This window comes from Nelumbo nucifera, chromosome 3, assembly GCF_055504915.1.
Source record: "Nelumbo nucifera cultivar China Antique chromosome 3, China Antique-T2T, whole genome shotgun sequence".
Taxonomy (NCBI): Eukaryota; Viridiplantae; Streptophyta; class Magnoliopsida; order Proteales; family Nelumbonaceae; genus Nelumbo; species Nelumbo nucifera.
The window spans coordinates 5795422-5809108 of NC_142651.1; the positions used below are offsets into that span (position 1 = coordinate 5795422).

At 39.9% G+C, this 13687-nt stretch overlaps 1 protein-coding gene across 1 annotated transcript; it reads left to right on the plus strand.

The window, feature by feature from the left end:
- Window positions 1-1873: 1873 nt before the first annotated feature.
- LOC104592973 (putative carboxylesterase 11) lies at window positions 1874-13628 on the plus strand. The gene is made up of 2 exons (XM_010252558.3): window positions 1874-3075; window positions 12716-13628. The coding sequence occupies exons 1-2, from the start codon at window positions 2165-2167 to the stop codon at window positions 13251-13253; spliced, it is 1449 nt and encodes a 482-aa protein (XP_010250860.1). The 5' UTR covers window positions 1874-2164; the 3' UTR covers window positions 13254-13628.
- The last annotated feature ends 59 nt before the right edge of the window (window positions 13629-13687 follow it).

The window sequence follows — 13687 nt, forward strand, 5'->3', positions numbered from 1 at the left end:
GCCCGAACTCCAGACCACTCTACTAGGGGCCCGAGCTCCCTACCAAGAGTCCGAGCTCCCTACCAAGAGTCCGAGCTCCCTATTAAGAGTCCGAGCTCCCTATTAAGAACCCAAGATCCCTACTGGGAGTCCGAGCTCCCTATTAAGAGTCTGAGCTCCCTACTGAGAACCCGAGCTCCCTGCAAGGAGCACGAACTATATTGGGCCCCAAAGCCTCGCGAAGCTGTGACCCGAGTTGGCCCATGGCAGCTCGGAACACTCCCCAAACCGAACTCAAGACATCTCGCTCACTCCAACACTTCGCTTCCGAAACACCAGGTTGACCAAACGTACCTGACGCCAAGGACGTCCGTATCCAAGGGCGACGCACCTGACTGATTTGGGATCCGACGCCTGACAGCCGCACTTCAAACGGCCTCCTGCTACCGCCACCTGCCACCGTCGTTACTAGCCGCAGAGACGGCTCCGACAAAAGGAGCAGTGGCAGTTCTGTCCAGCCAGAGGAAATGACATCCGAACTGGCAGGAGTTCAGAAGTAATCATGCCCGATCTGACGGAAGCCTGGAAGTGAGTGCGCGAGGTGGTTATAAAAGGCTCCTACCCCCCAGGAACGAGGTATGCTAACTTTTGCGCTATCTGGTCTATCTTGCCTTTGAAAGACTCTAACTTGAGCTTCGGAGCCCTTACGCTGGGTTCTCCCCGGAGCTTCTCTTCTCCCTCCGTTTCAGGTCCCTGCCACCCGGTTCAGAGGCAAGATCGTTGACAGCTAAGATCGGCCGGATTGTACACCATCAGGAACCATATTGTTGAACACCTCCTAAATAATAGGCTTTGTTTTTTTTGTGTTTATATATATATTTATTTATTTATATAATATATTAGTTTAAAATATTTAATTTATTAACATATAAATTTACTATTTTATTGCCATTTTTATTAAGGATATATTATCAAAATTCAAGTTTTAGTTTATTATTTAAATAAATAAATAAATATAGTTGATAGTATTAGGCCTCATTTGGCATGTCTTTTCGCATGGACTGTTGGCTTTTTAGAAGTCTGGCAGCCTGCATTTTGGTCTTTTTCTGTTTGATTGAAAAAAGATCTAACCACCAAAAGCCGCAGCCCTGAAAAGATGCATAAACCCCTTTTCAAGCTATTTTTGGGAAGTTTCAAATGGAGTTTTTCGCCTTTTATTTCAATTCATCATTGTGTGAAAAGACACACAGACAAATATGCCTTAACCAAATGATCTTCAAGCTGTTAAGATTTTGATGCAAAAATTCGCATGTCTTTTTACTATAGAAATCAAAACTTATAGAAGATGTTTCAAAAAAGACTTGTGAAACGACTCTTTTGAGCCCGATTATTAATCAAAATGGTTTTAGGTCCATGATTTTGCCATCCTACCATGGGTTAGGGTTAGCCCAAACCAAATGTTGAGCCTAAAAAAATATAAGCCTGGGCTCAATCCTATTATAAGGGCCTGGGATAGGCCAGGCTGAAATGATCCCACCTGTAAGGCTGTAACAGTCAGCCAAGGCTGTAGACATGTGCACACAGAACAATCATCTGATTGGAATCCCTTTTTTATATGGGTAAGTAAAGGTACAGAATGTCCATATGGTAGAAGATCTTATAGTCATAGACCAACCATTGGATGGGAATGTTCTTGTACAAGACAAGATCTAAAATCTTTTGTCGGTAGAATCTCATGCTCATCCATTCCGTTGATCCCACCCACGTTCCCATTTCCCCACTCAACGAAAAAGAGAAAGAAGATGAGAGATCCCAATCCAATGGAGATCCAGGTTCTAGCAAGCGTGTTCGTTATTACTTTGATCCGAGCTGCCATCTAGCTCCAGCGCACTCGTGTTGTCCTTGTCTTGTCTGATCGAAACAGTGAGTGACACCCCCCTCCCTATTTTTGTCATTCAAATCAAAAACTCGAAACCTCTTCTTCTCTACTGTCTCGCAATTGAATTCAACCAGTCTTCTTCATGTATCAAATCTCCAATCGAAATCCTAGAATACCACCATAAATGTAACCTGAAAGGGGAAAAAAGTAGAAACAGACAATTCTCCTGTACGTTAACCTTTCTCTTGCCTGCCCTCTGGCGTCTGCATTAACAGAGAGTGTTTAGAGAGGGAGAAAGTGATAGAGATGCCAAGCGTCGCTGTAAAGCTCTACAGCGTGTTCTTCAAACTCCTTCTGAAACATCGTTTGCAGAATAGAATACAGAGCACATTTAATGACAACAACGCTTTCGGCGTTACGTCTCGTCCTGAAGAAACTATCGCCGCTGCGAACCCTTCCTTCACCGACGGCGTCGCCACCAAAGACATCCACATAGATCCCTTCACCTCTCTCTCCGTTCGAATTTTCCTCCCCGATACCTGCCTCGCCGCCGCTGATTCTGAAAGGCAATCTCAATCTAGGGTTAGGGTTCGGAATTCTTATAGATCGCCAGATCGAGGTTACGCATCCGCGACTATCGACGCAAGGCACGACCTCTACCATCTTCGTCGTAACAGCTATGACCCTTCCGGGACAACCAAATCCGTATCTCCGACCGACCAGCTCCGCAGGAGCAGCTACGGTGGCAGCAGCGATACCGATGCCCTGATTTCGAAGCAGGAAAGTGGAACTTATAGAGGTTACTCCCCGTCCCTAGAAAATGACCACCAGACTTGTCGGAAGTTGCCTCTGATCTTGCAATTTCACGGTGGCGGGTTTGTTGCTGGTAGCAATGAGTCCGCGGCCAATGATTTCTTTTGTAGACGGATCGCTAAGTTGTGTGATGTGATTGTTATCGCCGTGGGCTATAGGCTTGCGCCAGAGAATCGTTATCCGGCTGCATTTGAGGATGGTCTCAAAGTCTTGAACTGGCTGGGGAAGCAGGCAAATCTGGCCGAGTGTAGTAAGTCTCTCGTGAACACACGCGGTTCCGGTGCTGGCGCTGGCGCTGGTGCTGGTGCTGATGCCAGGAGATCTGATGTTCATCGGCACATTGCTGATGCATTTGGAGCATCAATGGTGGAGCCTTGGTTGGCTGCTCATGGAGATCCCTCCAGGTTCCATTTTGTTCCGCCTTTCTTTTTCTGCATTAGATTTGAAGCTTTGATTAAAATTCCATGCATTTGCTTTAATGAATAAATTGATTTATCATTTGAAGATTTGACGCCCATTTTCTTTGCATTTATGGAGAATAAATTGATTATCCAAGTTGGTTTGGATTGTTATAATTGCTTTCGTTTCTTTTCTAATCGTCTGGAATAAAGTTCACGAATAAATGCTTATTCCAGTTTCAATTTATCATTTCTGTCAATTAAACTGTGCTTTCACAGAGAATTAATAATTGCTTCCATTAAACCTTGCAGTTATTAAAATGAGATCCTATTCATCCAACAGCTTTTCAACTTGTATGCCTTTTATATGGAGGAAAGTGAATCTGTAAATGATAAATTTCTGCAAATTAAACTTTACCTTATATATATCAAGAGGACTCAGGGAACTGCAGCAATATCTAAGTAACATTATTTTCTATATTCTAAAATGTACTTGTACCGAATGATGTTTTGACATTGCTACCCATGGCAATAATCTTTCCATCATAAATCAGCAAAGAACTATGGACTAACCTATTTTGGTTCAAGCGTTAATGGGCACCTATGTTTACTAGATATGATATGTTCTCTGATAGACAGCTTTTATTATTTTGATAAATAAGAAATCTATTGGAACATGTGAGATAGATGAAGATGCGCACAAAGTGGTAATGATTCCAAGTGCTACATTCTGGAATACTTAAGAAATAGAAGTTGGGGCAGGGCCAGGTTACACTGTTACAGTTTTTTCTCCTTGGGTTGAGGAGTGTGTAGATCCTGTTCCATGTCAAGCTAAAAATATAGGTCTTTATGTTGTGCGCAAGGGATGGTCTTTTTGCAGTTGATATCTGCAATAAAATACTAAGCATCACTGGTTCTTTATTTCTCAGAGCCAGGGAACCGGTAGTTCAGGTCATGAGTAAATTGTATTATGGGATGGTCTTTTTTCTTTTCCCATTGTATTTTTTTTTTGATAAGTAAAAGAAAAATTTTATAAGCATCTATAGAATGTGTTCCATGAGTTCGGTTATAGTAAGATGTTAATTAAGCTTATCCTGTAGGTTGTGTTGGTGATTAAGTAGCTTCTGTAATATTGCTTATCAGGCTTGAATGGGAAGAGGTAGTGGTTAAGAAGAAGACTTTTTTTTTTTTATTGCCAACAGAAAACAGATTTAATTACTTAAACATTTGTTGTCTCCTAAACCCTTGTTTTGCTACTGCATCAGCCTTGCTGTTGGCTGATCCTTGTACCCATTGTACTTCCAATTGCATGTCTTTATAATGCCAGCCAAACCATCTTATTTCATTTCTGTAGATCCAATTTGCTGCAGCGCTCTTCAATGACCAGCTTATAATTACTTTTGAACCTTTTGCATCATAACCACTGCTGCCTTTAGCTCCACCCTGATGGAATCTCCTTACCCTATCAGACCTGAATACATAGAAAGTCCAACTTTCGTATCTTATTACCCCTCCTATCCCAGATGGATCTGGATTTCCCATGCTGTTTCCATCAAAGTTCAGCTTAAGAGTTTTGCAGAGATAGGAAATCAATATTCAAATGTTTGTTAATTTAGGCCCTGTTTAGCGGTACTTTTTAAAGTGCTTTTCGTACTTTCAAAAGTATGAAAGTATGAAAAGTACCGGAATGTGTTTGTTTGGGGTGTCTTTTACTTTTAAAAAACACGAAGTAAAAGTACAAAAAACACAAAAAGAACAATGTTAGCTTTTGATACTTTGTGATTTTTGGTCCTTTAACATATTTTATACTTTCTAAGACGTTTACATGGTCAAGCCTCCAATCTAGATCCATTTGCTCTAAACTGGATAGATTCCTGTTCTCTTTGGATTGGGAAGAACATTGGGGAACGGCTTCTAGAGCTCTCCCAAGGATGACCTCAGATCACTGGCCCATAGTATTATGTAAGGAGGAAAGAAGGTGTGGAGGTCTTACCCCCTTTAGATTTGAAAATATGTGGTTACGTCATCCAGGGTTTACTAACAAAGTGAGGGAATGGTGGCATGACTGTAACCCACTGGTGGATTGGGAGGGAATGAGATTTCATAAGAAATTACAATTCTTGAAAGCAAGAATCAAGGAGTGGAACTTGATGGAGTTTGGGAGGATAGAAGAAAGAAAGGGAGATTTGATGGATAAGATTGAAAGTCTTGACTCTAAAGAAGAAAGAGGAGAATTTGGAGAGGAAGACAATGATCTCAGGAGAGATTTGAGAAGACAGCTAGAGGATTGTCTGCACAAGGAGGAAATTAGTTGGAGGCAAAAATCTCGATGTAAGCGGTTGCAAGAGGGAGACAGAAACACTAGGTATTTCCATTCTCTAGCAGATGGCAGGAGAAGGAAGAACTTTATCTCCAAATTGGTAGTAGATGGAGTCGAGTTAGTACAACAAGAGGAGATTGCCAGGGCCTGTGTGGAGCACTTCAAATCTATTCTAAGAAGGCCTGTAAGTAGAAGGGTGTGGGTAGAAGGTTTGGATTGGCCAGATGTAGGGGTGGAGAACAGGAGAAGGCTGGAAAGAAGCTTTACTCTAGAAGAGATCAAGGAGGCTGTGTTTTCTATGGATAGAACAAAAGCTCCAGGGCCGGATGGGTTCACAATGGCTTTTTATCAGGATTGTTGGGATATCGTGAAAGATGATCTCTTGCGGGTGTTTGAGGAGTTTTTCAGGAGAGGAATTGTCAATCTGGGTGTGAACTCTACATTTATAGCTTTAATTCCAAAAAAGAAAGATGCATCCCACCCGAAGGATTTTAGGCCAATTAGCCTGGTTAATAGCTTGTATAAGATCATTGCAAAAGTGTTGTCTATGAGGTTGAAGAAGGTATTGCCCGATATCATTGCACACTATCAAGGAGCCTTTGTGAGTGGGAGACAAATTACTGATAAGATTTTAATTGCTAATGAGAGTGTGGAGAACTTTAAGAGGGATAAGAAGAAGGGAGTGGTTTGTAAGTTGGACTTGGAAAAGGCTTGACTTGGTGGACTGGAATTTCTTGAGGAGAGTTTTGACTAAATTTGGGTTTGGAGCTAGATGGTGCAAGTGGATCATGGGTTGTGTCAGGAGTTGTCATTATTCAGTACTAGTGAATGGGACAGTGGTAGATTTCTTTCCAGCCAGTAGGGGTATAAGATAAGGAGACCCCCTGTCTCCTTTCTTGTTCATTCTAATTGCGAAGGTTCTGGGGAAACTGATCCACAGAGCAGATGATAGGGGGCTCATTAGAGGCTAGAGAGTTGGGAGGGTGGAAACCCCCCTCACTCACCTACAGTTTGTTGATGACACGATTCTATTTTGTGAAGGCGGTAATGTGAGCTTGAAGGTTAACCTTGGGAAAAGTTGTATAGTGGGGGTGAACCTGGAGGAGGGAGAGCTCAGGGAGAGTGCTGAACTGTTGGGGTGTGAAGTTTCGGGGTGGCCTTTGAACTACTTAGGGTTGCCATTAGGTGATAATCCCATGCGAGAGAGCTTTTGGAACCCGGTGGTGGAAAGGTTTGAAAAAAGAATGGTATCCTGGAAAAAGAATTACCTCTCTCTCGGTGGAAGAATTACACTAATTAAGGCCACGCTTGCTAACTTACCCATCTTTTTCCTATTGGTGTTTAAAATCCTAGTGAAGGTCGCTAACAAATTAGAGAAGTTTATGAGAGATTTCCTGTGGGAGCCAGGAGAGGAGAAGAGGGATCACAGAGTTAGCTGGGAGATAGTGTGTAGGAGTAAGTCTTGTGGTGGCGTGGGGCTTGGGAGTATCAGGAGAAGGAATATGATTTTGTTGGGGAAGTGGTTGTGGAGGTTCCCTATGGAGAAGGAGAAGCTGTGGGCTAAAATAGTGGCAAGTATACATGGGCTGGAGGACAATGGATGGGACGCTGGAATCAGAGCTAGGACCACAAGCAACTCTCCTTGGAAAGCCATTCATGACCTGCTACCAGTTTTCTCCCCTAATATCAGGTATGACTTGAATTCCGGTAATTCCATAAAATTTTGGGAACAAACCTGGGTGGGGAGCACCCCTTTAAAGGATCAATTTCCTTCTTTGTATGCTCTATCTGATTTGAAAAATGAGCCGATCTCATCTTTCATCACCCCGTCCTCTTCCACTTCTGGGATTGGGTGGAACTTGGGTTTAAGAAGGGATTCGAGGGACTCAGACCTTGACAATATTTCGAGCCTTATTGCACTTCTTGATAATGTTGTCTTAGACCCCACTAGGGAGGACTCTAGAATTTGGACACCTACCCCCAATGGCATCTTCTCTTGTGCCTCGTTCTTCAAAGTCTTAAGTCAGTCCACCAGTCCTACCTTCCCTCCTTTCCCTGTTGGTGAGGTTTGGTGCAGAGCAATACCTCCTAGGGTTGGTAGTTTTTGTTGGGAAGCCTATCTGGAAAGAATTAACACTGGTGATCTACTCCAAAAGAAGAGACCCAATACTTGTTTGTCACCTCAGTGGTGTGTTCTATGTAAAGCGGATGGGGAGACTGGTTTTCACCTACTGGTGTCTTGCCACTTTGCGAGGTCAATTTGGGATTGGGCTTCCTCCTTATTTGGACGCAGTTGGAATCCCCCATCAGACTTGCAGGGCCTTTTCTCCCCCACCTTTTTCAGGTGGCGGATAAAAAGGGGAAGGGTAATGTGGAGAGGACTAAGGGCTGCAGTATGTTGGACATTGTGGGAGGAAAGAAACTCCAGGATATTCTCAGAAACCCAAAGAGGAGCAGCAGATCTGAAGGGCTACATATTAGGGCGGTACAGTGGCTGAAATATTTGGAACTATTCACATATTACACTGTGGATGACATGTTGAGGAAGTTGGGTGAAATTGCAAATTGCACACAGACCAAGTCAATAATGAAAGTGGTTTGGACCCCCCCACCTAGAGGATTCTTGAAATTAAACTTTGATGGATGCAGTAGGGGAAATCCGGGGCAATCGGGGATTGAAGGTGTTTTTAGGGACGAAAATGGGGTCATCTCTGCCATGTTCTTAGGCCCAATTGGAGTGGGTGACTCCCTTACAGCTGAGATCCTTGCAGTTATGGAAGGAGTCCGGAAAGCTAAGGAGTTGAACATCAAGAAACTCATAATTGAAGGGGATTCAGAGGTGGTGATAGGATGGCTGACTAAAGATCAAAATGGTTTATGGAAGTATAACAATGAGAGGAGGAAATTCATGTGGCTGGTGCGGGAGATGGAAGTTAAGACATGTTGGGTTAAAAGATCGGCTAATTCCCTAGCTGACGGTTTAGCTAAACAAGGGGCAGAAAGGGATTCACTGTTTTGGGCTAAGCTGTAACTTTAGTGTATTCTTTTCTCTTTTTCTTCTTTTTTTTTTTTTTCTTTTATGAGGCTCTTAGTGACTCTTGGAAGATAAGTGTGTTTGCCTTCCTCCTGTAAATTTTCTACTGATGATTTAATGAAAGTGTTATTGATAAAAAAAAAAAGTGTGTATCAACCACACGTGTGATACTCACATAGTTGTTAAGGCGACGCCTAGGTGACAAGGCGCTCTTGGAGTCTCGCCTTACCTAATTGCCAAGCAGTTTTCTATAGCGTGTTATAACAAACTTTTATATTCTTAATTTTTTGAGGTTATAATTATAAAATAGACATTTTTAAACTAAAATACTAATTTTGTGTGCTTATATACTAATTTGTTTTTGTTATTTTCTTATTTATTAGGGTTTAATCAACACAAACATTGCTAAATGCTGTATTGAACCCTCAAAGACTTCAAAACCTGAACCAATAAGTAAGAAAAAACATAAAATGTTGTCCAATCAACACATTTTCTTCTTTTTCTTTACTAGTTTTGTGTTTTTATATACTAATTACTTCTTCTTCTTCTTCCACCTTTTCTTTTCTTCTTTTCCTATAACAGAAATAGGAATTCAGCCCCTATATTTTTTGAAATTTCTTTTCTTTTCTTTCTTCCTTTTCTTCTCATGAATATGTTGGAATATGTTGATTTTCTATACTTTAACATGAAGTTTATACTTTTCTTATGAAAATTATGGATATTTATTAAGGAAATATGATTACGGAACCTAGGGAACTACCTTAGGATACATGTTTTTACTTGAAAAAAATCCATCTCCTAGGTGACTAGGAGACTAGGCGCCCCCCTGTCGCCTAGCCTTGTCTTGGCGCCTTGAAAACTATGGATACTTATACACCCCACCATGTGGTAGCATGTATGAATGCCACGTGGAAGCATAGGCACATTAATGTATTCAATGACACGTGGATGCAATATCATTGACTTACCTTCAGGTGCCATGTGACATCCATATATGTCACCACGTGGCATCTACATGTCAATGACCCATATTTGAATGCCATGTGGCATTTATATATGATACACATGGCATCACCATATTATCGACCTACATTCAAATGTCATGATGCCACGTGGCATGCACACATAAAACATTTTTTTGTATCTAAACGTCATTATTTACTTTGAAAAACATGTTTTTGAAAAAATTCCATCAAAACGGTTTTTGAAGTAGAAGTACAAAACCAAAAGCATACACATACTTTGTACTTGGTGCTGTTGAAAGCACAAAGCATAAAGTACCGCCAAACAGGGCCTTAGTTTATGGTGAAATTGTGAATGGATTCTTTATACCTTATTTGCTATTGAGAAGGAACCACATGCAACTCTTGAGTAGAAACAGTCTGCTTGTTTGGGATTTTGTCATAGTGCATTATACTAGCCATTTTATATATCCCTTTCTCCACATGAGGAAAATTTGAATTTTCTTCAGAGCCATACTTTATTCTTTGTTTTTCTTTTGATAGTCAAAATTAAAATGGAATTTTATTGCAGAAAGGAAAAAACTCCTTACCATCTAAAGAAGTGGATGGTAAGATACAAATACAAACAGCCTAAATAAGCCGATCACATCAGTTTCTTTTATATAAAAGCAATTCTTTACAAATTACCCCAAGACCATGAAACCCCTGTTCTAGCTAGAGAGTCTCCCAAAGTATTGGCAGCTCTTGAAACCCACCTGAATGAACTAGAGACCTGTTATCCAAGGAACCTCTTCCCCTGATCTTAACCAAAGTATGATCACTTGGCGGTCACATTCAAAAAAGCAGATCTGTTCAGCCCAGCGAGGGAATGGCCATTCCCTCCTCCTCCCTTGGGAATGAGATTCCATTCCTGCTGATTCCAATTCCAATTCTGATTCCGATTCCCATTTGAACTAAACAGACTATGGTAATAGACCATTCCGATTCCGATTCCGATACTTTCATTTGCTAATAGTAGTATAGATGCTTATACTGCTTGGATTTTCATACCTTTTATTAATCTTAAATCTTTCACTATATATATCACCTGCAAAATCTGATAAATTATTAGTCTTATGATTTTAAATCTTTTGCCTCCAGTTTACTGCAACTGTATGGTAACATCTGAGGACATGTAGTATTTTTTTTTTACATGCCTATATACGTATCATGTAGCACTTGCCTTTTTCCGCTTTTTATATAATTGGGTTTATGAAGGTATTTTCTCAATTGATTATTCCTGACCAAGTTATCCATTCCACTTTTAGTTCAGATTGATAATTGATTATGAGTAAATCTATAACTATCAGGTGCATCAATAATTGAAAATTTTCTACAATAATCATATTAAATTTGGATTAGATAGAGATTTCTACAATAATTTGTACACTATAAACCCTTGGATTAAAAGTTGTATCCATGAGTTCGCTTGGTAAATAAGAATTGAAATTCCATTGTTAGATCTGCTTAAAAGGGCCATTACCCAATGTTGGTCCCAGCTATCTGGGGTTTTGGAAGCCATGCTAGTGTTGAAAACTAGCATTTAGAATTATAAGTTTAAGTGGTAATCTTAGTTCTTAGAGGGGGTTTTGACAAGATATTCATTGAAGTTTATTCCATGATGCCAAGGAAGATAATGGGTTTATATCATCCCCAATATTCAGGGTGTTTATCCTAGTAGGTGAACTCTTATCATGGGTTCAATTAAGAATGGGAGTTTCAAGGTCTTCATAAGATTGATTTTGAGGGGGCACGACAACTGTGGCAGTGCTAATTTGAAAGTTTTTGAGTCATTGAGGCATGGATTTCAGGTTTCAAGGATCCAGATTCTGTACATCAGCTATTTGTACTCTCCTGTTCTCTTCGTTTTTGTGTTGGAGAAGTATATGGGTGAATGTTGGAGGGTCTTTGAATTAACGAGAGTGGCTAATTTCACCCCAGATAGTGTGTATGATATATTGGGTGTATACATGTCCTTTTCCTTATTTTTGTCCAATGGATCCAAATTATATGCCAAGTTAGTTCTTGTGGAGGCGATGAGGGTTCTTCATTTCTTTATAAGAGGAAAAAATAATCATTTTGTAATGTTCAGTTGAAAGTTAAAGCAATTTTAGGCATGTTAAAGATCTAAAATAAATATGTAAATTTACTGTGGTAGAAGCATGAAGTATAGAATAATCTAATTTATGTTGAATTATGGAAGTTAACAGGCAAGCATAGTTTTCAAGGTGCCAAGGTGAAGCTGGGCGTCAGGGGGGTGCCTAGGCGTTGCCTAAGCGATTGATTTTTTTATAGAAAACATAGATCCTAGGGTAGTTCCCTAGGTACCATTAGCCATATTTCCTTAATAATTGTTCATAATTTTCATAAGAAAGTATAGAGTTCATGTTAAAGTATAGAAAATCAACATATTCATGAGAAGAAGAAAAAAGAAGGAAAAGAAAATTCAAAAAATATAGGGGCTGAACCCTTATTTTTGTTATAGGAAAAGAAGAAAACAAAAAGTAGTAGTAGAAAATGTGTTGATTAGACAATTTTAAGTTCTTCCTTATTTATTGGTTCAGGTTTTAAAGTCTTTGAGGGTTCAATAAAGCATTTAGCAATGCTTGTATTGATTAAATCCTAACAAATAAGAAAATAATAAAAACAAATTAATTTATAAAAACACAAAATGAATATTTTAGTTTAATAGTGCCTATTTTATAATTATAATGTCAAAAAATAAAGAATAAAAAAGTATTTTATAATACATAGTGCAAAACTGCTTGGCGATTAGGTGAGGCGAGCCTCAAAGGGTGCCTTGTCGCCTAGGCGTTGCCTTGACAACTATGCAGGCAAGGCATATTTTCTGTTTTGTCACTTTATGCAGGTTGAGGAAAACAACCAAAGAGATCTAAATAGTTTTTGTTAGAAATGTTATTTACATGTGGGTAATTGTTTCAAGATCATTCTTCCCCTTGAGTGAAAGCATCACAGTCCTTGGTGTAACCTTTAGGACCTAATATTTATAATTTGTCAAGGTATACTTTTTTTATTGGCTGCTGAGCCTTTGCAAGAAAAATAACAATTCTTTTAGGGTGTATATTGGGATATATTGTATGATAAAATTTGCCTGGATATTGTTACTATGGTAGTACTATTTGGGACACAAAATTATGAATCTATTTATGGAATGAGCTAGAAATTCATATTGGGTAGTAAGTTCCTTATTTTACTTTTTAAAATTTAACATTGTCCTTTTCATTTTTCATTTACAGAAACAAGTAACTTGGTCTGACGTTGCTGAAACAGGTGTGTTCTCCTAGGTGTGAGCTGTGGTGCAAACATTGCAGACTATGTTGCTAGAAAGGCTGTTGAGGCAGGCAAGCTTCTAGATCCTGTGAAGGTGGTAGCACAGGTTTTGATGTACCCTTTCTTCATTGGGAGTGTCCCCACACATTCAGAGATTAAACTTGCAAATTCTTACTTCTACGACAAGACCATGTGCATCCTTGCATGGAAGCTTTTCCTACCTGAGGAGGAGTTCAGTCTGGACCATCCAGCAGCCAATCCCCTCATCCCAGGGAGGGAGCCACCACTGAAGTATATGCCTCCAACACTAACAGTGGTGGCAGAGCATGATTGGATGAGAGACCGTGCAATTGCATACTCAGAGGAGCTTCGAAAAGTTAATGTTGATGCACCAGTTCTTGAGTACAAGGATGCTGTTCATGAGTTTGCAACACTTGACATGCTCCTTAAGACTCCGCAAGCCCAGGCCTGTGCCGAGGACATTGCAATTTGGGTTAAGAAGTATATCTCACTCCGGGGTCACGAATTCTCTTACTAATTAGTAGGTAAAAGGAAACCCAGAACCCAGAAACAGCTGCAGCAGGAGCAGGAGCATCAATTTTTGTATCTACATTTCATCTACAAGATAGGGGTAAGTTGAATTGCGTGATTCATGCCAATATAGCCACGTTGTTTGTAGGAATGTTCCACAATTTTTTTATTTACCTGTTTATTTTTGTAAGATAGAGAATTTATTTGAGGGTAGGGTTTATAGTTGGACAATGAGCATTTTCCTCCATGTCTTGAGGTCATATGCGTATGTTCTTAGAACTTTTTTTTTTTTTTTTGCTCTTGTTCTTTCTATTTGTCCTTTTTCACTACGAGATGTATTATTCACCGTGAATATAATCAATTAAGAGATGCATTCATTTTCCTCTTTGCGTGCCTTTGAACCTTCTACTTTACCCCTACGTACCTACACCATTACGCAAC

Coding starts and splice junctions, on each gene's coding strand:
- LOC104592973 (XM_010252558.3), top strand. CDS start 2,165: ATGCCAAGCGTCGCTGTAAAGCTCTACAGCGTGTTCTTCAAACTCCTT. Junction 3,076..12,715: donor GCTCATGGAGATCCCTCCAG/GTTCCATTTTGT, acceptor TTGCTGAAACAG/GTGTGTTCTCCTAGGTGTGA.